The 27,959-nt window shown below is 40.5% G+C and overlaps 1 protein-coding gene across 1 annotated transcript in view; it reads left to right on the forward strand.

Moving 5' to 3' along the window:
- The window catches only part of LOC140487939 (uncharacterized bromodomain-containing protein 10-like), a 99,916-nt gene that overhangs the window by 20,305 nt on the left and 51,652 nt on the right, over positions 1–27,959 (forward strand). The window contains exons 2-3 of the mRNA XM_072587389.1: positions 3,225–3,425; positions 23,163–24,613. Of these exons, the coding sequence (XP_072443490.1) occupies positions 3,225–3,425; positions 23,163–24,613 (1,652 nt within the window). The remainder of the gene's footprint in view (positions 1–3,224; positions 3,426–23,162; positions 24,614–27,959) is intronic.

A 27,959-nucleotide genomic window follows, 5' to 3' on the forward strand; every position in this document is an offset into this window, starting at 1 on the left:
GATGCTGTTAGGCCCCAAGGATGAAAAACAAGTACTTAGAGTACTGTAGTGAAATATGGCAGTCTTCTGAGATCGTCCTGAGTCTCATCACTTAGCAGTGTAAAAGGAGCTTCACTCTGTAGCTCCTCAGCATTACATTTGATTTCTGAAATTATTATACTGGTGATAATTGTGAGATATGAATTCCATTCTTTGTCCTTGCACTAACCTTTCTCTTTGTCAGTACAGAAAAAAATCACAAGTATTGGCAGAGTGGAATTTGAAAATAAAGCTTAGGTGTACTCATATCATGCTTTTAGTTTGTAAATACTTTATCTCCAATGCTAATGTCTCTGCAAGGTTATTTGTTGCCTGGGTAAATACTTGAATTCTGTTGCATCCGCTGTTAAGTGGTTTGACCGGGTATAGTTGTTCATTTTGTAGGATTTCTCCCATCACTGAAATATTATGTAGCTGCAGGTATGGGAGCTAATGGAAATTTTCACCCAAAGGCAATGTGCAGAGATAGTTTGATTTGGAAAGTAACCGTATTATTTTGGACACTTGCTACAGTTTACTGAATTTTGAATTTTGCAGAAATTTAAAGTTACTGCTCCTGACTTGCTGGACTCAGCCTTCAAATTTCATTGTGCCTGCAATTGTCAGTAAGCTGTTGTTTCATTGGCATGACACAAGTGAGTCAATGTAACTTCAGAAGCAGATCACATTTAAAGTAACATTTCTCTCACAACCAAGGCAAGATCGTGCTCCAGTTTTGTCCTCCGGTATCCTGAGAGTTGTGGTTTGGTGAGAAGCTCAGGACGTATAAGGGTAGAGGCAAGACCTGGGCAGGAAAAAATATTGCATATCGCAATTTATATTTTCAGTGTGAATGGATGTTTGCTCAGATTTTAAAAATAAATGAAAGAATTTGAATCATTCAAATAAATCACCTGGCTAACTGACTGAGTTTTGTTGATTAAATTAATGTTTATTTAATATGGTTTATTATCCCCTTGCTGTGTAATTAAGAAATATTAAATGGTTTTAAATTCCTTTCAGTTCATATGTGAGCCTATTTTTCAAAAGACGTTTATACAATGTTTACCAATTCTTTTAGTGAAACCAAAACAGAAGTAATGTGCTAGGCTCTTATTTTAAGTAGCCTGGTGAAGATGTCTTGAGGAAGCCTTTTTTTATTACTTGATCTCTTGCAAATCCAAGTAAAGTATGTAGTAGCGAAATTTGATAGCTCTAAGAACAAGTTAATTTTCCATAAGTATTATCATGTATGTGTTTGCATTATTACAGCAGTCTTCATGTTGAAATTTATTTTCGGAATGCTGGATTGATATATTCTCTCAGTGTAATGGAAATCCACACCATAAGCTTTGTGATCAGTCCTAGTACATGAAACTCAGCTTCCTGCTGATCTATATAGAACCTTGATATTTCGTTAAATGCACTTTCGAAAATACTTCTGAGCAATAAGTGCTGATACCATGATTTGAAGTTTATTTGCATCTATTTATAAGAAATGGTGAACAAGTACTTTCTCTTCATTGTTCCTTAGCTTTGCCATGTTATTGTGGTGAGTTAACCCATAGTATTTCATTTACTAACCATGTCTGATCTGGGTAGGTTATAGATTCATGTGAATTAGCAGCAGAAGTATGCCATTTGTCTTTTGCCCAGGGCCAAAGTGGCTTCTTCAATTGAGGGCATATTCCATTTCTCACCTATTCCGGATGACCTTTGAATTTTTGTGAACTTAGATTACCTTGGGTAGCCTCTTCAAATATAATTTTCCCTTTTATGAGCTACTTAACTCAATCTTAAAAACTGACTATAAAACAACTAAAACAAAAACTTCAAATGTAGTATCCTAAAGCTTCACTCTATACAAGCTGACAAGTGTTGATATTTCAAATAAATTTTCCTTCAGTGACAAACATGTAGAACCTTTGTAATGTGCAACAGTGGTTCATGACTTCAGTCTAAATTATTGACATCATGAATCATTGGAAATGCAGAATGCAAAGTGATATAAAGAATATAAAAGTCCTCCTTCCATCAGAATTACAGTGGTGGATTAGTCCTGGTCTTGTACAACTGCTTCTGTCACAGTCTATGAAACCTTGCTTATGTTTTATTTCTGTCCGAGTCCACAGATGCAGGTAGAGAATCCTTGTTAAAGCCTGGAAGATGACATCCTAGCTTTATTGTTCATTTAATCTTCATGGATTGAAACCCCTTAACCTGTAGTTTACTGGCTGGGTACCAAACCGGTTATTTACCCGTGTCTAAGTGTGGCACTGAAAAACCCACAGCCAGTCACGCCGCATCCGAGGAGCAGGAGAGTTGACTATTAGAGCATAAGCTCTTACCTGCTACTACAGCATTTGAAGTGTTGATTCTCCTGCTCCTTGGATGCTGCCTGACCGGCTGTGCTTTTCTCGTGCCACACTTTTAGACTCTGATCGCCAGCATTTGCAGTCCTCACTTTCTCCTACCTGACCATTTACTGGGATTGGCTACAGAGAGGCTGTCGCAGTTGAGCTGTGAGGCTGATTCTTTCAGTAAAAATCTGTAAATGACCCAGCATGGTTGCTGTCCTGGCCATGGGATTGGCACCCAAGTCCTATTCCTGTAACCAGCACTTCACCGGAGCTTTCCACTTTTAAATACAAGCCCAGTAAAATTGGGGGAATTAGAAAAAAAGTCTAGTGCAAATCAGCTTGTCAATTTTAGTATTTTTTTCTATTGCCTTAATTTGAACAACATTCTTTATATTCCTAATATTGCAATAATATATTGTCTCTTTGAATATATGTTTCACATTTTATCGAACATGCCCTCCAGCTTCCTTCTAAGAAAAGGCACAGTATATCAATATAATATGCCAAAATCTATCTTGCTCAAAATTGTACACTTTTTACCAATCTCTTTCACTTTTCTTGAGTATTGTCACAGAATATGCATATTGGTATTTTTGTGACTATTAATTGAGCAGCATGTGAATCTGGGCAAATTTTTCACAGCTCTTGATTTGTTACTATCGGCAATCTCATGGGAACAACTTTGTGATTAAAAATTTTAAGTTTTGAGATGAGTAGTTTCTATGACCTAATCTGTGCATTGACACTAATAAGCCTAAGGGGATGACTTTCTTCATAATTAATGCCTTAAGTCAACTTTGTGCTACTATTTCTGCATCATTGATTGCAGTTTCTTTTGTATATAAGGCCACTAAGAGAGAAGACAACCATCGCGGTAACATCAAAAGGCCGTTATGGTATAGAAGAGGAGCGAGGAGCCCTGTGCACTTCTACTCGTCGACGTTCTATACCCCGCAGTTTAGGAGGCATGTCGACAGGTGTTACAGAATCCATAATGATTCAGACTTTGCGACAAGAAGAACAGCAGCGAGCAAGGGAAGAAAAGAGGTAAGATATTCAACAAAATGTTGGAAATTAACCCTAGGTTGGTAATAACAACCTGTTACTTGGAACAATCTCTTCCAAAATCATTTCCCTGCCTTCTTAAGTTTTTACTTTTCCCTTCATGCCTGGTTCCCTTTTGAATAGAAGTCTCTGCTTCCATATCCATATGTGCATACATACAGCAAATTTTTTCTCCCTGGAAGAAAGTGAGGACTGCAGATGCTAGAGCTTGGAGTTGAGAGTGTGGTGCTGGAAAAGTACAACAGGTCAGGCAGCACCTGAGGTGCAGGAGAATCAACGTTTTGGGTACAAGCCCTTCATCCAGGGCTTTCTGATGAAGGGCTTATGCCCAAAACATTGATTTTCCTGCTCCTCAGATGCTGCCTGACCTGTTGTGCTTTTCCAGCACCATACTCTAAATTCTGACTCCCCTCTTAATTAAAAAATACTTAAGTATTAGAAAATGTGAGTAATGCCCCCTTTTTTTGTTTTGTCTGGCTATTGCTTTCACTGTTCTCTGCACTTTTATTAAAATTAAGAACTTATACGGTTGCTCTTCGATCGCAATAAAATTGTGTTAATTATCATATAATTATAGATTGAATTCAAAGTAATGTATAGTGCTGGTTGACAATGTATTTCACCTGAGGGACCAAGGTTCTGACTCTCAACTGCATTAGACAGAATGGTAATTCTGCAAAGTGTGAAGTTCATCCTGTTTTACTTGAAGTATTTAGTTTTACTTTGAAGTCTTAACATCAAGTGGGTGATAAGAGAACTTTTGTCTAACCAACTATGAACCTTGGAGGACTTGCTGTCAATTTGTATATCCATGAGGGATTTTTATTTGATTCCTAACCATGCTATCTCAGAACTCAATTACCAAAGAGTTTGAATTACAAAAATTGTATGCACAAAACATTGCTACTGTAAGTATGCTTCAAACAAGTATTCAGGTTTGTGAAATAAAAACAGAAATTGTTGGAGAAAATCAGCAGACCTGGCAATATCTGTGGAGAGAAAGCAGAGTTAACATTTCAAGTCCAGTGACCCTGTTTCTGCCAGACTGGAGTTTCTCCAACAATTTCTGTTTTTGATGGATCGTCAGCATCAGCAGTTCACTTTTATTCTGATTTATGAATAGAGATAGCTTTAAAACAAGCAATTTATATAAGACAAATAGACTTCAGATATGGTTATCAAATTTGTTTGCTAATTTTTTTGTTATCTTACAGAAATTAGTTCAGATTTCTGAAAGTTAATTAATTGCAAAACAGCATTTCAAAGCTTGTCATTTGTTTTTGAGATTTATCCTTCCAATTTTAAGAACTTCATATTTTTAATAGGGGCAGTCAGTTAACTTGTTGCATCCCTGCATGTGCTGGTTAATCAGTTAATCCCATTCTTTGTGAATGTAATACCGGTATGTTTTATTGGTAAATGATGCTATTCTGAATGGGCATTCTCCATTGCTTAGCCCATGCTTTGCATAATGAATTTTTTTTGCTTTTAAAAAAGGTGGCAGCAAGCAATGAACTGAGATGTTGCATGTTAGGTTGTAACTTGTGAAATGTATTGATCAGGCTACTGACTTCCAGGTTTGAGACAGTTAACTGTTTTCAATAAACTCACTATCCTTATTGAGATCGCTTGGTTATTTGGAGTATTTACAACTGACTTGGACTTTTTCTGGTCTTAAATATTCTCACTGCTGTGTCCCAAAATTGCCAACTGCCCTCCGATTTGGACCTATTGCTGTGGTGTGTCTCACGTGTAAACTAAAACCTGTGTTTAATCATTGAGTACCCAATTTATGAGGTTGTAATTGGCAGCCGTTGAATTGGAACGCGTCTGTACTCTTTTCAGTGTACTTTTCAGTGATTGATAAATAGATTACTTTGTTTCAATATTATCTTAATCTATGGGGGTTTATGGTGAGGGAAGGTGTTTGGACTTTGCTTGACTTGCTATTTCCTGCTGTATGGGTATTGAGAGCATCAAATGCTCATTGCACCCTGTGAAATAGATGTCCAGGTTGCTTAACTGCAAGTACTTTAGAGACCAAAGAAAACTTTGTAATGTTGTGATTTCTTTTTTTATTTACATGTATTGCTTTCTTTTTGCTGGTGTGAGAACCCAGCACCATCACTGATGAAGTTCCCAAATGCATGTTTCCTTTCTTATAAATTTATAAGTGGAGGCAAACCTATAAGAAATGTCGTCATATGATGTATGTAAATTGCCCTGTGCCAACCTGTCATATCTGCCAGTATGAATGTGTTGTTGATTCTAAGCTCCTGGATGCGGCCTTCTAATTTGGTAGATGTAATGAGATGTATTAATAGACTTAATGGTACAAATGAAACCTCCTCTCCTAGTCCTTTGCCAGCACCCTCCAGACCACAGACAGTTTTGATGAAGAGGGTGTAACTTGGCAGCTGCCTTGAACCAACACCACACTGATGCAGGTGAGGTGTGCATCCCTAACACAGTGAAAACACAAAACCCCATTCTTGGCACAATTTGTTGGAAGAACAAAATTGGAAATAATTATCATTTTGAAATTGCTGAAAGGGAGGAAGGAAAATTAGTTGAATTTCCAAAAAGTGTGAAATGAGAAGAAATTGGAAATAATGCCGTCATTTCCAAGTTGTATACGATTTTCATTATAATCAATGATATATCATAAAACTGTAAAGTGCTGACAGTTGTTACATGTACAGTTTTGTCAGTAAGAGAAAAAGATGACCTGATTCTGGTTGGTAAACTTTGGGTTCCTGAGCAAACAATAGGAGAGATGCAAAGATCAGCCAGATTCTTTTTGCAGCTTCTTGTTCGGTGTTGCAGTTAATTAGAACAATTTCCAAGCGACCAGTGCCTTGAGTGAAGTCAGGATTTATACTGGTTCTGTTTGCAGTTTATTTCTACATCTGAGGCAAAGAAAACCCAGGTTTAAAGCAAACCAGTTTCAGAACCTCACATGCTTGTCAATTCTACCGAGATCAGCTCAGTGAGTGCACCACCAAAAAGGTGTTATTCATGCCCAATTCTTCCGCTTGATCTAGTCGTCTTCCTTCTTCCCTAATGAGTGGCCAGGAGGCAGGACCTCTTCAATAAGGTCTGTTCAAGTGAAATGACAAGATTGGTTTTACAGTTAGCTCTTCTGTTTTGCAGTTTTTAATAATTTTTATTAATTTTGTTTACTCTCTTTTACACAGCAATTTGTTTTCTTAATTTCTTTTTGTTGAAATTCATATTTAATGTTGTGCCAGCTACTAAACCAGATCTCAGGCAGCTGCTGCTATGGGCAATAAGAGGTTCACAAGAAGTCTGATTGCTTTCTGCAAGTTGGTAAAGGGTGTTATTTTTACTCTGGTAGAAATGAGGTGACTCGGAAATGTTTAGCATGCCTGCAGCAGAGTAGCAGAAGCCATTGACCCTTTTGATAAGAGCTAGTGTAGGTCATAGACCTGAAGCATGCTGCCTAGCCTGTTAAGTATTTCATGCGCTTCCTAGTTATGTTGCAGATTTTCAGTATCTACAGTTCTTTGCTGTTATATACTTTGCTAGAACAGTTCTAAGAAACTACATAGAACCAAGAAATTTGAGGGGATTGATAGAGATAAATAAAATTATAACATGTTCGAGAATGAATAGAATCTGTTTCTAATCACTGAAAGATGTACCATCAGATGGCCAAAATTTAATTTAATTTAGTTTGATCATCAAAGGAACGAGAGGTAATGCAAGTAAAACATTAAAATGGAGTGGTTAGGATTTGCAATTCAGCCTGTCCCTGATATTGTGATGGTTATGGATACAAATAAATTAATGTTCAAAAGACAATTGGATAAATCCTCACAGGAAAAAAGAGGAAGAAACAAGGAGAGGAGTGGACCTTCTTGGTAGAACTGGATTTTATTTCAAAAGAATCGGCATAGACTTGTGAACCTGAATGGCTCCCTTCTGTGCTGCATTAACCTATTATATAGAGCATCAGGAAGGCGAAAGGAAGAAGAATATTGGAGAAGAGAGAGATATGGTTAGTGGGCCTGCAACAGAGGAAGCCAAGATCCAATGACTTATCTCCCTGAGTTATATGAAAGGCAGCCCTTCTTGTAACAATGATTTTCAATACACTCCCTTCCTTATCAGACATCAAGTAAACTCATCGAGGTAAAAACAATAACTTCAGATGCTGGAAACCAGATTCTGGATTAGTGGTGCTGGAAGAGCACAGCAGTTCAGGCAGCATCCAAGGAGTAGCAAAATCGATGTTTCAGGCAAAAGCCCTTCATCAGGAATAAAGGCAGAGAGCCTGAAGCATGGAGAGATAAGCTAGAGGAGGGTGGGGGTGGGGAGAGAGTAGCATCGAGTACTGTAGGTGAGTGGGGGAGGGGATGAAGGTGATAGGTCAGGGAGGAGAGGGTGGAGTGGATAGGTGGAAAAGGAGACAGGCTGGTAGGACAAGTCCGGACAAGTCATGGGGACAGTGCTGAGCTGCAAGTTTGGAACTAAGGGTGAGGTGGGGGAAGGGGAAATGAGGAAGCTGTTGAAGTCCACATTGATGCCCTGGGGTTGAAGTGTTCCAAGGCGGAAGATGAGGCGTTCTTCCTCCAGGCATCTGGTGAGGGAGCGGCGGTGAAGGAGGCCCAGGACCTCCATGTCCTCGGCAGAGTGGGAGGGGGAGTTGAAATGTTGGGCCACGGGACGGTGTGGTTGATTGGTGCGGGAGTCCCGAGATGTTCCCTAAAGCGCTCTGCTAGGAGGCGCCCAGTCTCCCCAACGTAGAGGAGACCGCATTGGGACCAACGGATACAATAAATGATATTAGTGGATGTGCAAGTAAAACTTTGCATGTGGAAGGCTCCTTTCGGGCCTTGGATAGAGGTGAGGGAGGAGGTATGGGCGCAGGTTTTACAGTTCCTGCGGTGGCAGGGGAGGGTGTGTTGTTTGGGGGCGTGGACCTGACCAGGTAGTCACAGAGGAAACGGTCTCCGCGGAAGGCGGAAAGGGGTGGGGAGGGAAATGTATCCCTGGTGGTGGGGTCTTTTTGGAGGTGGCAGAAATGTCGGCAGATGATTTGGTTTATGCGAAGGTTGGTAGGGTGGAACGTGAGCACCAGGGGCGTTCTGTCCTTGTTACGGTTGGAGGTGTGGGGTCTGAGGGCGGAGGTGCAGGATGTGGATGAGATGCGTTGGAGGGCATCTTTAACCACGTGGGAAGGGAAATTGCAGTCTCTAAAGAAGGAGGCCATCTGGTGTGGTCTGTGGTTGAACTGGTCCTCCTGGGAGCACATACGGCGGAGGCGGAGGAATTGGGAATATGGGATGGCATTTTTGCAAGAGGTAGGGTGGGAAGAGGTGTAATCCAGGTAGCTGTGGGAGTCCGTGGGTTTGTAAAAAATGTCAGTGTCAAGTCAGTCGTCATTAATGGAGATGGAGAGGTCCAGGAAGGGGAGGGAGGTGTCAGAGATGGTCCAGGTAAATTTAAGGTCAGGGTGGAATGTGTTGGTGAAGTTGATGAATTGCTCAACCTCCTCGCGGGAGCATGAGGTGGCGCCAATGCAGTCATCAATGTAGTGGAGGAAGAGGTGGGGAGTGGTGCCGGTGTAGTTACGGAAGATCAACTGTTCTATGTAGCCATCAAAGAGACAGGCATAGCTGGGGCCCATATGTGTGTCCGTGGCTACCCCTTTGGTCTGGAGGAAGTGGGAGGATTCGAAGGAGAAATTGTTAAGGGTGAGGACCAGTTTGGCCAAACAAATGAGTGTGTCAGTGGAAGGGTACTGTTGGGGACGTCTGGAGAGGAGAAAATGGAGGGCTTGGAGGCCCTGGTCATGGCGGATGGAGGTGTAGAGGGAGCATGCTCCTGCCCCACTGAACTCATCTCTACCTACCTCGACACTGTCCTATCCCCCCTAGTCCAGGAAGTCCCCACATACGTTCGAGACACCACCCACGCCCTCCACCTTCTCCAAGACGTCAGTTTCCCCAGCCCCCAATGCCTGATCTTCATCATGGATATCCAATCCATCTACACCTCCATCCGCCATGACCAGGGCCTCCAAGCCCTCTGTTTTTTCCTCCTGAGTCACATGAGTACCTGGCGTGCATGTGGTGGGAGGTGTCTCCAAACGTAATGGTGATATCAGTGTCAACACTCTGACAGGTCTTGCAGCACCCACCGTAACAAGGTTGTGTGGTGTTGTCCTGAAAGCCAGGCAGTTTGCTACAAACAATTATCTGTTTGTTTGAGGTTTGGTGGTTGTTTAAAGGCAAGAATTGGAGATGTGGGGAAGATCTTGGCGAGGTGCTAATCCTCATTGATAATGTGTTGCAGGCTGTGAAGAACATGGTGTAGCTTTTCAGTTCCTGGGAAGTACTGGACAACAAAGGGTACCCTGTCAGTTGCAGCACGTGTCTGTCTCCTGAGGAGGTCGTTACGGTTACTCACTGTGGCACGTCTGAACTGGCAGTGAGTTGAGTGTCATGCATCCCTCATAAGAACAGGGTACGATGCTCGACTCATTGACTGCCAGTTCTGACGTGCTACAGCGAGGAACCTTAATGTCCTCCTTGGGAGACATTTTTTAAATTAGAATCAGTCAGACCATTGTGGCATAAACAGCCTCACACAGGGCAGGTCACAAATTAAATACATTATTTAGGCCAACATGACACAAATGTTAAAGGTCACTTGAGAATGTAAGTTTTAAATGTTCTGCGATTTACATATGAAAGAACTGCAAACAACATGTTCAGTCGGAAAGATGAGAGACTTAACAAACAATCCAGGTCTTTTTCAACATATAATTTCAGCTACATCACATTGTATACCCTTGCTATAAATTGTGTGTTTTTCGATCTTATACTCCACGACAGCCTGATGAAGGAGCAGCACTCCAAAAGCTAGTGCTTCTAAATAAACCTGTTGGACTATAACCTGGTGTTGTGATTTTTAACTGAGGAGAAACTGCAGATACTGGAGAATCAGAGTTGACGAGGATAGCGCTGGAAAAACACAGCAGGTCAGGCAACATGCAAGGAGCAGGAGAGTCGTCATTTCAGGCATAAGCCCTTCATCCAGATTTCTGATGAAGGGCTTATGCCCGAAACATTGACTCGTCTGCTTCTCGGATACAGCCTGACCTGATGTGCTTTTCCAGCGTCAACCTTTTCAACTGGTGATAATACTATTAAAGGGAAGGTGATCAAGTAGGCTGTCTTGTTGAAGGTGATCATAGCCTGCCACTTGTGTGGCTTGACTTTTACTTGCCACTTATTAGCCTAAGCTTGAATGTTATTGAGGTCTTGCCAAATGAAAGTATAGGCTGCTTCAGTATTTGAGGAGTTGTGAATGATACCATGCACTTTGCAATTATCAACAAATGTCCCCACTTCTGAACTTCGGTCTGAGGTTAGGTTATTAAAGCAGTGAAACGTGAGTCGGGCAGTACTACAGAGATGTCCCAGATCTGAGATAAATGTCATCCACCAATCTAAATCTCTTAGTTTCTGCACTTCATAAAATCGAGGTAGGGGAGTGTTCTTCTCCAAATTTCCATTGAGTTCTGTTTTGCTAGAGCTTCTTAGTGCTATACTGTAGCAAAAAATGCCTTTATGTTGAGAAGCCACATACTCACTTGAAGCCTGGAATTCAGCTTCTTTGTCCAGTTTAGATCCGTGATCTGGTACTACGTGATCTTGGTAGAATCCAAACTGAGTGTTGCTGATTAGGTTTGAGTAAATGCTGCTTAAAAGCACTTTGACCATATCCGTTATTTTACTAACAATTTGGAGGTAGACTGGAAACGTAATGATATAAAAGGAATGGCAAATGCTGGATATCTGAAGCAAAAACAAACTGCTGGAGAAACCCAGCAGGTCTGGCACCATCTGTGTGGACACAGAACTAATGAAGAATCACCAGACTCAAAACATTACCTCCTGTTTTTTGACCACATCTGCTGCCAAACCTGCTGAGTTTCTCCAACAATTTCCATTTTTGTTTGAGATGGTAATGACTAAAATTGAGATTGCTGTTTGGGACAAGACAAATCTGAACAATTTTCCAGGTTAAGTAGCTTCCAGCACTGTAGCTAGACTGAAATCATAGTTCAAGGTGCAACCTATTATGGAGCACAAGTCTTCATTACTAGGGCAGTTATTGGGACCCATAGCCTGTGGTGCATTCAATACTCTCAATCTTCCTTTATCACTTCTAAGAAGGTCTAGATTGCAGGGAGAGCACAGACCTGGCATTTCCAGGTGAAGGTGTTCACAAAATATTGTAGAACTCTGCTTTGCCGTCATTCAGAATGGGGATACTCATGGCTCCTTTTTGTCATAGCCAGTGGCAAATTGATGACAATGATAGGACTGCAGAATTTTGTTATGATTGTTTTTGGATTACTTTTTAAGAGTCTGGTTACTCAAATATATTCTGGTTCATGTGATCATTAAAGTAAATGTGGCAGTGAACATTGATAGCAGATTTTCTTAGATTTTGGGGTCCTAGCAGGCTGTGATTAAAGTAGCTAAAGTGAAGGGGGAAATAGTGAGATGGTGGTAATGTGACTGAACATTTATCCAAAAACACAGGCTTATGGTCTATGGGTATGAGTTAATCCCACCATGCAGCCTGTGGAATTTAAATTAAGCTTATAAATTCTAGCTTTGTACAGAGTAATGATGACTATAATAACAATCGATCGTTGTGAAAACCCTACTGGGACACTAATGTCAAGCAGGGAAGGAAATCTGCCCTTGCTGGACTGGCCTGCATGTGACTGCATAGCCACAACAATGTGGTTGACTCTCAGCTGCCCTTTGAAATGACCTGTAAATCCATTTGGTTCAAATGTGATTTAGCAATGAGCAACAAAAACTAGTCTTGTTATCAAACATCCATACCCCTCAAATTTTAAAATTTTAAAAAGCTTCCCCTCTGCAGGTCGACAGAGGTCTGGCTAAATGTTATTGGGCAGGTGATTGTGGTTGAGGGAGTTAAAAAGGAGAAAGAAATCAAGAGCCAAAGTATAAATTTATAGTTATCATAGGAAAATGTGGAATTTCTAACTTTCATGCAAAGTGCTAGTAAAACAAAAAATCCATGCACCTGAGTCTATTAAAAAGTTGTCTTTTTATCGTTCATTAAAAGGTGGACTACTAATTTAAACTTGAAAATGTGTTGCTGGAAAGGCGCAGGAGAATCGACGTTTCAGGCATAAGCCCTTCTTCAGGAATGAGGAAAGTGTCCAGCCTGCTGGACACACTTTCCTCATTCCTGAAGAAGGGCTTATGCCCGAAACGTTGTTTCTCCTGCTCCTTGGATGCTGCCTGACCTGCTGCGCTTTTCCAGCAACACATTTTCAGCTCTGATTTCCAGCATCTGCAGTCCTCACTTTCTCCTGCTAATTTAAACTTGTCTTTCATGGCATTTGAAGTGTTGTAAAACAGTCTTCTCATAGTGTTGCAAAATAATTTCAAATATCTGTGAAATGTCTTAAATTTCAAATTGTAGAAAGCATGTAAAAAAATGAATGAGCAATCATAGCAGATGCTGCAAGTATGAGTGCAACATTTTAGTTGGAGAAACTATAATACCTTCCCCTCATCATGTTATCAATCTTAGTTGGGTTGCTTCTGGAAAAATATGGAGGGCATATTTGCCATAGAAGGAGTGCAACAGGAACCCACCAGATTAATCCCTCATATAAATGGATTGTTCTAAGAGGAGAGATTGAGAAAGCTGGGTATATACTCATTACAGTTTTGAAGAATGAGAGATGATTTTAATGAAACTTAGAAAATTCTTGTAGGGCATTCCAGAGCCGATATAGATAGGTTGTTTCCTTTGGCTTGAGTCTAGTACCAGGTGATCCAATCTCAGGATAAGGGGCAGGTAATTTAAGCTTGAGATGAGGAATTTCTTCACTTCGGGGTGGTAAGTCTTATGAATTCCAGAGGTCTGTAAGATTAAATCATTGAGTAGTTTCAAGGCAGGAATCAGTAGATTTCTAGTAACAAATGATCTCAAGAACTACAGATCTGTGTAGGAAAATGGCATTAAGGAGATTATGAGCTCCGATTTAAACGCTTTACATCTCACTCTATTCATTTGAGTGAAATGCGCATATCAAGAAAAAATTCAAGGCTTTTTTCCCAGTAACCCAAGCCACTTTTGTTGACGAGAATTCATTTAAAGTTTGTCTTGGTACAGATATTGATGGAAGTTGAACAGAAAAATTGTCTAAATTGGTGTCTTGTGTAATCAGTATTGAAATATTGATTTCTTTTAGTCCACACTGCACACTTCAGGAAGTTGTCTTACTCTCCTGTTAGGCTGAACTCTCCTGCTCCATTTTGTTAATCCCAGTCCTCGATCTCTGTTTATTTATGGATAGTTTACTGATAGAAAACAACTGCGGCCTCACAATAGCAGCTTTTTCTGCTGCCAATATATTTATGAATTGGGGGATGTAGATGTCCTGGCACTGAGCAGCTTGTTTGACCATTTCAGAGAGTCGTTGAGAGTCAGCCGCATCACTCTGGGTCTGGAGTCACATGTAGGCCAGACCAATTAAGATTTAGACTTCTTTCACTAAATGACATTAGTGAACCTGATGGGTTTTTATGATAACTGCTAGTGGTTACACAGAAAATTAAGTGACCGTTCAAATTTCACCATTTACCATGGTGCAATTTGAAACTTTGTCCTTGGAACATTAGTATGGGGTTCTGGAATTCTATTCCATTAGTCACTGCTACTACATAGTGCCGCATGGTGGCACAGTGGTTAGCACTGCTGCCTCACAGCACCAGAGACCCGGGTTCAATTCCCACCTCGGGCAACTGTCTGTGTGGAGTTTGCACATTCTCCCCGTGTCTGCGTAGGTTTCCTCCCACAGTCACAAAGATGTGCAGGTTAGGTGAATTGGCCATGCTAAATTGCCCGTAGAGTTAGGTGTAGGGGAATGGGTCTGGGTGGGTTGCTCTTCGGAGGGTCAGTGTGGATTTGTTGGGCTGAAGGGCCTGTTTCCACACTAAGTAATCTACAGCACCACCTTACTTTAATATTAGAACTGCTTTAGAACTAATTTGCAAAGCTCTTAACATTTATTTGGCACATAATTTATATTCAAATAGTATCAATGATCTAAAGGCAATCAGTTTTGGTTTACAACATTCTCAAATTTTGAATGATTGAAACTGATATGGTTAGACAGGGAAAGACTTAATAAAAATGGGCACTTGCCCACAAACCATATTTACATAAATGTTTGGTATTAATTACTTGCATACTATATTTATCATGTTTTTAATATTTTCTGTGAAGTTTTAAAGGATAATGTTTAGAAATATTGATTGTGTCTTGTCTGAAATTTGTTTGTGTAGTTGTTATTTGTTTCACAATAACTTCCTACTTTAAAATGTGAGAACAGTTATAATGTGAAGCTAAGCAAAGTCAAAACGATTAAAACAAACCAGGCATTACTAAAAGAGCCATCTTATTCTAACCATAATGGATAAACAAGGTGGAGAATAAACTTGTATCACTTGACTTTGTTCTTGATTGCCATGCCAGTCAAAATGCAATGGTACCTAAACCCCTGAAACAAGCTCATGATGGTTGGATTTTTTTTCCCCTAGATGTAGAAGTGTCTCTTAACTACTTTGCTTAGGGTAGCATGGCAGAGTACTTTGATGATGGTGGGGGTGAACTTAAAGCCCACATTTTAGCTCTCTGTTGTACAGTGTACGCTATCACAACCCCCAGGGGAGCTGATGCTTCATTGTTTTTGTTTTGTTGAAGAATGCATTGTGGAGAATTATATGTCTTGTGGATAAGATTACAGTATGAATTAAAGAACAATCAAATCACCCCTTGCTGTTCTGAACTTTAGTGAAAGCAGCACCAGTCTGTCTAATTTTTCTGCATAAGGTAACCTGTTCATTCCAAGTATCAGAAAAGTAAACCTCCTCTGAACTGCCTGCAATGTATTTACATCTTTGCTTAAGTAAGCCAAAACAGTGCACAGTACAGGTCGTTCTGCTATAACACTCATTTCATCAGCACGAATTGGCTGTAATGTGATTGATGAATTGTGGACATTGTTTGGATAATGCGAACTCTCTCCTAAATGGGTATAGCAATTTTCTATTAGCGATCTTCTGCAGCGCAATTTTCTACAAGGTTGCAGAGGAACACAGCTGTCGCATTTTCACAGAACTACATGTATACGAGATGTGGTCTTTCTAGTGCCCTTTACAAGTGAAGCATAACATCCTTACTTTTGTGTTTAGTCCATCTTGACATTCAAGCTAACATCTCATTAACCTTTCTGATTACGTGCTGCACCTATATACTAAATTTTGTACCAGGAAAATCTAGATCTTTGTACATCAGAGTTCTGCAATTGTTCTCATTTCAAGTGATACTGTACTGTTATTTTTCTTGACTATGAGCATCTTCACATTTTCCCACCTTATATTCTAACTGCCAAATATTTGCTCAATGACTTAACTGATTTAGACAATAGACAATAGGTGCAGGAGTAGGCCATTCAGCCCTTCTAGCCTGCACCGCCATTCAATATGATCACGGCTGATCAGTCCTAATCCGTATCCTCTTTCTGCCTTATCTCCATAACCATTGATTCCACTATCTTTGAGAGCTCTATCCAACTCTTTCTTAAATGAATCCAGAGACTGGGCCTCCACTGCCCTCTGGGGCAGAACATTCCACACAGCCACCACTCTCTGGGTGAAGAAGTTTCTCCTCATCTCTGTCCTAAACAGTCTACCTCATATTTTTAAGCTGCGTCCTCTGGTTCGGCACTCACCCATCAGCGCAAACATATTTCCTGCTGCCAGAGTGTCCAATCCTTTAATAATCTTATATGTCTCAATCAGATCCCCTCTCCGTCTTCTAAACTCAAGGGTATACAAGCCCAGTTGCTTCAGTCTTTCAGTGTAAGGTAATCCCGCCATTCCAGGAATTGACATCGTGAACCTACGCTGCACTCCCTCAATAGCCAGAATGTCTTTCCTCAAATTTGGAGACCAGAACTGCACACAGTACTCCAGGTGTGGTCTCACCAGGGCCCTGTACAGCTGCAGACGCACCTCTTTGCTTCTATATTCAATCCCTCTTGTTTTGAAGGCCAGCATGCTATTAGCCTTCTTCACTACCTGCTGTACCTGCATGCTTGCCTTCATTGACTGGTGTACAAGAACACCCAGATCTCTCTGTACTGCCCCTTTACCTAAATTGATTCCATTTAGGTAGTAATCTGCCTTCCTGTTCTTGCCACCAAAGTGGATAACCATACATTTATCCACATTAAACTGCATCTGTCCGCTCACCTAACTTGTCCAGATCACCCTGTAATCTCCTAACATCCTCATCACATTTCACCCTGCCACCCAGCTTTGTATCATCAGCAAATTTGCTAATGTTATTGATGATACCATCTTCTATATCATTAACATATATTGTAAAAAGCTGCGGTCCCAGCACGGATCCCTGCGGTACCCCACTGCCATTCCAAAATGAAGCCGTTTATCACTACCCTTTGTTTCCTATCAGCCAACCAATTTTCAGTCCAATCTAGTACTTTGCCCCCAATACCATGCGCCCTAATTTTACTCACTAACCTCCTGTGTGGGTCTTTATCAAAAGCTTTCTGAAAGTCCAGGTATACTACATCTACTGGATCTCCCTCGTCCATCTTCAGAGTTACATCCTCAAAAGATTCCAGAAGATTAGTCAAGCATGATTTCGCCTTCGTAAATCCATGCTGACACTGTCCTACCCAGATGTGCCGTAATTTCATCCTTTATAATAGACCCCAGCATCTTTCCCACCACTGAGGTCAGACTAACTGGTCTATAATTTCCTGCTTTCTCTCTCCCACCTTTCTTAAAAAGTGGTATGACATTAGCCACCCTCCAATCCTCAGGAACCAACCCTGAATCTATCGAACTCTGGAAAATAATCACCAACGCATCCACGATTTCCCGAGCCACCTCCTTCAGTACCCTGGGATGTAGACCATCAGGCCCGGAGACTTATCAACCTTCAGACCTAACAGTCTCTCCAACATCAAATCCTGGCAAATATAAATTCTCTACACTCGTCTGTATCCTCATGTCATCTGCACAATGTGTTATGCAAATTTTTTTTGTCATCTACAAATTTAGCCACCATACCTTGAATATTCTCAACTAAGTCATTGGCATAAATTACAAAATGTTGAGGGCCCAAAGTGGACCCCAGTGGGGCTCCATTTATCACATGTCAATCTGAAATTAACACATTTCTGCATATTGTTTTCTTCTGTCCAGAAAGTCACCTATCCATGCTATTATGTTACCTCTATACAGGCACCTGGGTTGCGAACAAGTTCTGATTTTGAGTCCATTCACAAGTCAATTTATATGCAAATTGGAATACAGTGCAGGACAATATAAAATAGCTGTTTGCAGGTGAAGGAAAAGTTTGTACGTTGGATCCTTAAAATTACTCCCCTGTAAGGAGTTATGTTCTTAAGTTCAAGTTTGTATATTGCATGTTTATAAATTGGGAGCTCCTGTACAATTAACTACATTGACCAATAACCTTTTATGTGGAATATTGTCAAGTGCTTTCTGAAAATCCAGGTACAGTACATCAATAGGCTCCCCCTTCATCTGCAGCACCTGTTATTTTTTGAAAGGATAAATTGGTGCAAAACAGTTTTCTTTTCACAACTAGGGGACTCCTCCAGATTACTTTCAGCTTTTCAAGTGCCTAGTCATAATCTACTTAAGGATCAGTTCTATCAGCTTTCTTGTGACTCTTGTCAAGTCAATTGGCCTATTGTTTCCTAATTTTAAACCCTCTTCCTTCTTAAATAGAGAAGTTATATTTGCTATGCTCCTATCTAATGGGACCTTTGCAGAATTGAGCAAATTTTCGAAAATTAACACCATACCTACCACTTCATTCACTACATCTTTCAAAGCCCCAGATTAAAATTAAATAGTACCTGGAGACTTAATCCACATCTCTGTCAATTTGCTTAGTGTAATTTCTTTAGTAATAATTTCACCAAGATCCGTTTACCCATCTCCTGATTTGCAGGTATTACTGAATTTTTTTAATCTTGTATCATGAAAACTGGAGCATAATATTTGCAAATTACATGTGCCATTTGTTTATCATACATTAACTCACTAATCTCACCCTCTAGAGGACAGACACTCACTTTGCTTTTTATCTTTCTTAAATATTAGATTAGATTACTTACAGTGTGGAAACAGGCCCTTCGGCCCAACAAGTCCACACCGCACCCGCCAAAGCGCAACCCACCCATACCCCTACATCTACCCCTTACCTAACACTACCGGCAATTTAGCATGGCCAATTCACCTGACCTGCACATCTTTGGACTGTGGGAGGAAACCGGAGCACCCGGTATCTACAAAATCTGTTGCTATCTAGTTTGCCTCTCCTTCTGTTTGAATTTATTTCTGATTAATCTCTTACTCATTCTCTGCTATTCTTTGCATTTTGACTTGACATCTTACCTGTCATTTACCTTTGTGTGACTCTACGATTTTTCTTTTGGGTTTGATGTAGATGCCTCAGTTAACCACCGATAGTCCTTTCCTTGCAAGGTTTTTCACTGAAAGAGTGTACTTATTCTGAGTTTTCTAAAGTATCCCTCTAAATGTCTGCCACTGCTCTCCATTTATCTATATCTCAGCCTAATACCCTAGTTCACTTCAGTTAGCTCAGCTTTCATGCCCACCTAGTTGCCCTTTAAATTTTAAAATACTAGACTTTGACTGAGGTTTCACCCTTTAAAACAGAATATAAAATTCAATTATATTATGATCACTGCTACATGAAAATTCCCTTAATCCAAGGTCAGAACGCCTAATACCAAAAGTAGTGTAGCCTACTGTTTGGCTAATTCCAGAACAATCTGCTCTCAGAAACTATCTCAAAACCATTCTAAGAATTTTTTATCTGTAGCCTGTCTAACTTTTCCGGTTGAAAGTGCTCTTAAAATAAGTACTTATTTTATTATTTCTTGTATGATTTATCCTACATTATGTTTATAATTTGAGCACCTATGGATCACTTGCACAAGTGATTACTTTTTCCTACTCCCTAATCTCCATCCAAACTGATGGTACATCCCTGATCTCCTGAACCAAGGCCACCTTTAATAATTGCACAAATTAATTGCATCTTTTAATTCAGAGTTACACCCCTCTCTGCCTTTATCTAATTTTCTATGCTTTGAATGTGGCACAACCCATCAGTATTCAGAACCTAGTCCTAGTCATTCTGCAGCTGAAAATGTGTTGCTGGAATAGCGCAGTAGGTCAGGCAGCATCCAAGGAACAGGAGAATCGACATTTCGGGCATCAGCCCTCCTTCAGGAATGAAGGGCTGATGCCCGAAACGTCGATTCTCCTGTTCCTTGGATGCTGCCTGACCTGCTGTGCTATTCCAGCAACACCTTTTCAGCTCTGATCTCCAGCATCTGCAGTCCTTACTTTCTCCTAGTCATTCTGCAGCCATGTCTCTGTGATTTCAGTTAGGTTGTCTTTATTCAATGTGCTATCATAGACTCATACTGCATGGAAACAGACCCTTAAGGTCAGCTAGTCCATGCCAACCATGTTCCCAAACCAAACTAATACCGCCTGCCTATGTTTGGCCCATATCCCTCCAAGGAGAAAGTGAGGACTGCAGATGGTGGAGACCAGAGTGGAGAGTGCGATGTTGGAAAGACACAGTGAGTCAGGCAGCACCCGAGTGGCAGAAGAGACGATGTTTCGGGCATAAACCCATTCCTGATGAAGGGCTTATGCCCAAAATGTCGATTCTCCTGCTCCTCGGATGCTGCCTAACCTGCTGTGTCTTTCCAGCACTACATTCTCGACCCCCATATCCCTCCAAACCTTCCTTACTCATGTCCTAATTCAAAGGTCTTTTAAATGTTGTCACTTGTCTTTCCTCTGGCAGTTCATTCTACGCACCACTCTGTTTTAAACAAAGTCATTCATGTCCTTTTTAAATCTTTCTCCTCTCACTTTAAAACTAGTTTTGAACTCCTCCAACTTAGGGAAAAGACCTTTGCGATTCACATTATCTATGCCCCTCATGATTTTTAAAATCTCTATAACGTCACCCCTCAACCTCCTACACTCCACTGAAAAAGGTCCCAGTCTATCCACGTTATCCCTCCAATCCCAGCAACATCCTGGTAAATCTTTTCTGAACCCTCTCCAGTTTACTGATATCCTCCTACTGATACAGGGAGACCAGAACTACACACGTGAATCCAGAAGAGACCTCACCAATGTCCTTTACAACCTCAACATGAGATCCTAACTCCTATACTGAAAGGTCTGAGCAATGAAGGCAAGCATGCTAAACGCTGTCTTAATCACCCTGTCTACCTGTGACGCAAATTTCAAAGAATATGTACCTGAACCCCTCGGTTTCTCTGTTCTACAACACTACCCAAAGCCCTACCATTAACTGTATAAGTCCTGCCCTTATACCTCACATTGATCCAAATTAAACTCCATCCACCATTCCTCAGCCCATTGATCCAATTGATCAAGATCTCTTTGTAATCCTAGATCACCACCTTCACTGTCACTATGCCACTAATTTAGGTGTCATCCACAAACTAGCTAATCATGCCTTGAATGATCTCATCCAATTCATTTATGTATATGACAAACAAAAGTCAATCCTTTATCAATCCCTGTGAAACACTGCTGGTCACAGGCCTTCAGTCCAAAAAACAGCCCTCCACCCCTACCCTTTGTGCCCTACCATAAAGCCAATTTCGTATCCAGTTGGCAAGCTTACCCTGAATGCCATGTGATCTAATTTTGCTAATTAGTCTACCTTTTTTAAAAGGCTTTACTAGTGTCCAAGTAAACAACATCTGCTGTTCTGCCCTCAACAATCTTTTTGGTTATTTCCTCAAAAACTAAAAAAATCACATTTGTAAAACACTATTTCTCTTACACAAAACCATGCTAACTATTCCAAAGCATTCCTTGCCTCTCCAGATCAGTGGAAATCCTGTCTTTCAGAATCACCTTCAAAGATTTATCTACCACCGATGTCACAGACACACAGGTCTACAATTCCCAGGTTACTTCTTACAGCATTCCTTATACAAAGGCACATTTTGTGCTAAGAATTACACTAACAACCAATATAAGGTTATCAGACTGACTAGCAATATGACTATCTCACATTTGAACATTTTTCTGGTGGTTTGCTGAAGCGACATATAATCATGTACCAGAATCTTCTCTGCAAACAGAATGTGTCCAACATTGAATTTTATTTAGAATTAAACTCATGGGGGACACTACTTCATGTTTTCTCATTTTCTCATGCAGTACAAATTGTTGTTCCTTTGAAATTTGGCATTCTTGTGCATTAGTTAAGATGCAAGACAAAAATCTTTAGCAGGATGTATGGGCAGCACGCGTGTATCAGTGGTTAGCACTGTTGTCTCTCAACGCCAGGGACCTGGATTCTATTCCAGCATCAGGCGACTATCTGTCTGGATGGAGTCTGAGTTTTCTCCAGGTGCTCCAGTTTCCTCCTACAGTTCAAAGATGTACAGGTTAGGTGAATTAGCCATGAGAAATGGGGGGTTATGAGGATAGGGTGGGTCTGGGTGGGATGCTCTTTGGGAAGTTTGCGAGAAGAATTGTAGCTCAGGTGCTCGTTGTTGTGGTTCTGTTCATCGAGCTGGGAATTTGTGTTGCAGACGTTTCGTCCCCTGTCTAGGTGAAATCCTCAGTGCTTGGGAGCCTCCTGTGAAGCGCTTCTGTGATCTTTCCTCCAGCATTTGTAGTGATTTGAATCTGCCGCTTCCAGTTCCTGCTGTCTGTTGCAGTGGTCTTTATATTGGGTCCAGCTCAATATGCTTATTGATTTGAATCTGTGGATGAGTGCCATGCCTCTAGGAATTCCCTGGCTGTTCTCTGTTTGGCTTGTCCTATAATAGTAGTGTTGTCCCAGTCGAATTCATGTTGCTTGTCATCTGCGTGTGTGGCTACTAAGGATAGCTGGTCCTTAGCAAAACCAATGTAGTGTACAAAATCCCATGCAAGGACTGCACAAGACACTACATAGGACAAACAGGAAGACAGCTAACGATCTGCATCCATGAACACCAACTAGCCACGAAACGACACAACCAGCTATCCTTAGTAGCCACACTCTCAGATGACAAGCAACATGAATTCGACTGGGACAACACTACTATTATAGGACAAGCCAAACAGAGAACAGCCAAGGAATTCCTAGAGGCATGGCACTCATCCACAGATTCAATCAATAAGCACATTGACCTGGCCCCAATATACCAGCCACTGCAACGGACAGCGGGAACTGGCAACTGGAAGCGGCAGATTCAAACCACTATAAATGCCGGAGGAAAGATCACAGAAGCACTTCACAGGAGGCTCCCAAGCACTGAGGATGTCACCTAGACAGGGGACGAAATGTCTGCAACACAAATTCCCAGCTCGGCTCTTTGGAAAGTCGGTGTGGACTTGTTGGGCCAAATGGCCTGCTTCCACACCGTGTAGTGATTCTATGATCATGTCTTTTTTTTTCAGCTGTGTCCTCACTCTGTGCTGTCAAGCAACTAAATGATATGAGTATCTTCATTTGTTAATCTTTTTTTATTTTCAGATTACGTGAACAAGAGAGAAAGGAGGCAGAAGAAGCTGTGCAAAAAGAAATTGAAGAATGGGAGAAGAGTCTACGAGCCTTGGCTGAACCAACCCGAATGGAGACACTTTGGGAGATCCCTGCAATTGGTCATTTTCTGTGTCTGGCTCAGCAGATCCTTAATTTGCCTGAAGTTGTCTATTTTGATCTTGAGCGATGCCTTCTAATGCCCCAGTGTAGTGGTTTTCTGGCTAAAATAATGACCTCTTTATTGAGCCCTCACCATCGCCGAGCCACTTTACACCGGAAGCCACCATTTCCCTACAAAATTTGGGAAGCAGCACTGAAACGAAGAGTTCTCCATTGGTATGTAGTGGTCAGTCAAGCAGAAAATCACAACCTGCATGCTGAGAAATTGGGACTATGTCCACAGTTTTTCTGCGTTCTGGGGGAAACTAGCCCTTTGGAAGCCAAAGCTTTTCACCAGTTAACATTTTACAAACGAGTTTGGTTACTTAAAGGCTTATGTGATTATGTCTATGAAACCCAGAAAGAGGTTCAAGATGCTGTTTTGGGGCAACCCATCCATGAATGCAGAGAAGTGATATTGGGATATGATTCTCATGAGAATGCCTATGTCCATTTCCCACAGTTCTGTGGTGCAGATTTGAGGATTTATAAACAGTCTCCTCTTCCACCTCCTGAATTCCCTATTCCACCTATCAAAATCTGTAGGATTTCACAGCAGAGATCAGAAGAGACAAAAAGTGAACTTTTTTCTGAAAGCCATGAGAAACCAAAAAATAAAAGAAAGGAAACTACTACCAAAACAATAACTGATTCTAAAAGGTCCAATGAAGGACTTGACTCTAGCGACCTGGAGGATTTTTATTTAAGGACGGAATCTGGATCAGAATTTCCTTCTCAAGAAGGTGAAGAAGAAATAAAATTAAACTGTGAATGTAAAAACCATAGAACGTCAGCAGTGAAAAAAGAAAATATTGGATCTTGTAAAGAAAATTTAGTGAAGCCTGCTAGCCCTGGAGAGGTTGTAGGGTATGGGGAGCCTCTTAGTCCAGGAGAAATTAGAATAACTGAAAATGGTGAATTTTGTACAGATGACCCTGAGCTAAGAAAGGGTGTGAGACCATTGACTGAGAAGGCAATCAAAAGCTGCAAAACACTTATTAATGGAAGCCATACTGAAAATTTGGATGTAAGCTGTCTAGTTGGTAAAATAAATAATATTTCTGCAAAACATTTCTTGGAAAAAATTGAGGAGCTTGAGATAGTTAAGCTTCATGTCAAGAAAAAGAAGAAGAAGAAAAAGAAACTGAAAGATGCTGTGAATAAGATTTCACAGTTGAGGCCAGATATAGTTTGCCAAAATCTAATGAAGATTCAGAAACCAGGAATCCAGAAGAAATCCCTATTGCTAAAAAAGAAAACAAAACACAAAAAGCACAAATCTGGTTAGTGGCCTCTGGTTTTCTATTTTGTAGATAATTGAAAAGATAAATGACGCTAGAAAGAAACTAGTAAGCAGGGTTCATTGCTAACAACTGTTTGTTTCATTCAAGAATGAGAATAAACATGAGGCATCTTAAATGTTTTTATTTAGCGATCTACCATAGTGAATAGCTGAAAGTGCATTATATAACTGTTTTCATTTTATAGCAAGTAACATTTTCAGCCAGTGGTTGTGTGTTTTTGGAATACTGTACATGTTAAATATGTGTACAAATATTGTAAGTTTAAAAGTGACTGACTTGCTTTGAAGCACAAAGAGGTTTGATAGAAACCATTGCACTTTGAGTTTGTTGTAAACAATTTTCAAAGCTGTTATGGAGATTTTTGTTTGTGGTCAGGATTGGTAGCTACTCTTATTCCTAGAAAGTAGCGTCTGGTTGGTTGTGTTAAAGAACAGTGCAGGCTTTACTTGGGAGTTTTTCAGATAAGGCATTGCTTGCATTATTCTGCTCTCCCAGAATGCGTCAAATTGCGTTTTACATGGATTTGGAGGTGCATTGAATACTAAATGTGTTGGATAACATCGGTCATAAAAGTTCAAAGTTCAACCGTTTGGAGGAGATGCTAGAGGTTTGCTGACACCAGTGGATTCATTATCCTGCAGAAGTGTCACCTTTCAGATGATAGAAAAGTGACATATTAGAAAAGAAAAACCAACCAGTAAAAAGTTGGAGGAATATTGTGTTTTGATGAACACAAAGATGAGCTGTTCAGCCTATCCTTCTCTATCTGAAGAAGAGTCATCTTTGACTAGAAATGTAAATTTGCTCTCTCCACAGATGTTGCCAGACCTGCTGAGTTTCTCCAGGCACTTTTTGTTTCATGATAGTTGGGAACAAATCAGGGCTGATGTTCAATTTCGATTTCACAATGAAATTGAATATTGAAACTTGTCATCCAATTAGTATCCAATCCTACAATATTGGAAGAAGAGCTGTTTCACTAACATTCCACCTTAGGCAGCAAAAGGAACAATCACAAAAATTAGACTTCCCTTGCCATGTGTTGGTTATGAGAGCAGATTGAGCACAAGTTGACTGTCACATTGGTCTATATAACTGTAAATGCATTTTTAAAATAATCTGTTCACAGTAAGGCTCCTTGGGGTGCTCTGGGTACCCCTTGGCAGACATTTACAAATGCCTTTTTCTTAATTGGTTAGTTTGGGTTCTATGATTGTTTCTCTGAATTCTTTGCTAGAAAGAGATTTGATGCTAAATATATCCTTTCTTAGTTTTATCTTCTGCAAGTCTGTTAGAATACCCGTTAACCCACTCAGGTTTGGAAATGTACTTTGCTTAAAGCATATCATAATTAAGCTGTTTCATCCTGTTCATTATTTTTGTTATATTTTGGGTCTGCTGCACTTTATTTCTTGATTGTGTTTTTGATTACTAATGGGGATCCTATACCCTCACATCACCTTATTAATAGTGTCGCCTTATTAGTTTTGACAGTTTCTACACTTATAATGATACAATTATTGTGTAACTTACTCAGTTTGGCTGTACTCCCCTTGACAATTCACAAAATTGTTAGAGCACTGGGCCTGTCGAGTCTCTTCCAGCACTCTGCTTGAGTAATTTAACAAGGGTTGCTGCCTGACCACCACCTCTTTCTTCCTTTTGCAGGTCACAGGCCAGTTCCACTTATTGAATGCCATGATTAATCTCTACTCATTCACATACTTGAGCAATGCATTCCAGACACCACTTGCATGAGTTATTCCTCATGCTGACATTAATACAACAGTCACTACCTTAAATCTATAACCTTTTGATAACAATCCTTCTACAACATCCCTCTCCACTCTCCATATCCCTCATGATTTTTGAATACTCTATAAAATCTCCTCCTTTCTCCAAGGAAGACAATTTCCATTCTATCTACATAAGTTGAGTTTCTCATCCCTGGGATCATTTTCATGAATATCCTCTATCCTCTGTCACATGACTTCACATCTTTCCTGTAGTAACAATATTTCATCTGAGGCTTAGTTAGTATTATATACGGATTTAACACAGCTTTTTTCTAATGATCTGTGCACCTATTACTAAAGCCGAAGGTGTTGTATGGTTTGTAGACTGTACTTTCAGACTGTCCTGCCACCTTCATGGTTTGTACCTCACCTGGCTCCTCTGCATCTGTACTGCTGATTTTTAGAATTCTGCCCTTCAGTTCACATTCTTTGCAGTTTCACAGCTGCAGGTTTTGAATTTCTTCACCGTACGCAAAAGGCTAGGAGAGGGGTCCCAACACTGACCCCTGAGGGACTCCTACAAACTTTTCCTAGTCCAAAAAAGATCTGTCAACCACCATTTCCTGTCACATAGCCAATTTCCTATCACTCTGGCTACACTCCCCTTTATTCCATGAGCTATATGGTAAAAGTTCTGGTTACATTTTAGAAAAATATCAAACAGCAAAATTGTGATTGATAAACATACTTTAAGGTGGGAATCAATTAGACAGGGTTCAGACATCTCTCTGGAGAACTATCTCCCTATCGTTATGCAGTGTGCTGTCTTTCCACTAGATGTCATAGGAAAACTATGTACAGTATTAACTTGATCTTGACAATTTTGTTTCTTGGATTTTCCAAATACACTCAAGGACTAGGTCAAAGCAAAGTGAAGTCTTTAGCTGGAGTTCTCCCTTATTATGATAGACTAGCAAAGTGTTTGCCTGGAATATTTATTGTTACCAGATCACCAGTTGTTTTGAACATTGGAAACTTTTAATTGAATGTAAACTGGAGAGGTGCAGAAAAGATTGACATAGATGTTAATGAGACTGGAGGGTTTGAGAGGCTGGGACTTTTTCTCTGGAGCGTCAGAGGCTGAGGGATGACCTTGTAGATCTTTATAAAGTCATGAGAAGCATAGATAAGGTGAATAGCCAAGGTCTTTTCTCCCCAGGGTAGGGGTGTCCAAAGCTAGACGGCATTGTTTAAGGTGAGAAGGAAAAGTTTTAAAAGGGACTGCATTTCCATTCAGAGGGTGATGACTGGTATGTCTGGAATGAGCTGCCAGAGGAAGTGGTGGAGGCTGATACAATTACAACATTTAAATGGTATCTGGATGGGTACATGGAGTGGACAGATTTAGAAGAATATGGGCCAAATGCAGGCAACGGGGACTAATTCAATTTGGGAAACCTGGTCAGCATGGATGAGTTGGACTGAGGGGTCTGTTTCTGTGCTGTGTGACTCTGTAGTTGAGCTACAGAGAGAGGCTAGCTTTGGCTCAATACGATAAGTGTGTAAAAAAACTTATACTAAGTACCAAA

The sequence above is a fragment of the Chiloscyllium punctatum genome, chromosome 2 (assembly GCF_047496795.1).
Source record: "Chiloscyllium punctatum isolate Juve2018m chromosome 2, sChiPun1.3, whole genome shotgun sequence".
In the NCBI taxonomy this organism is placed as follows: Eukaryota; Metazoa; Chordata; class Chondrichthyes; order Orectolobiformes; family Hemiscylliidae; genus Chiloscyllium; species Chiloscyllium punctatum.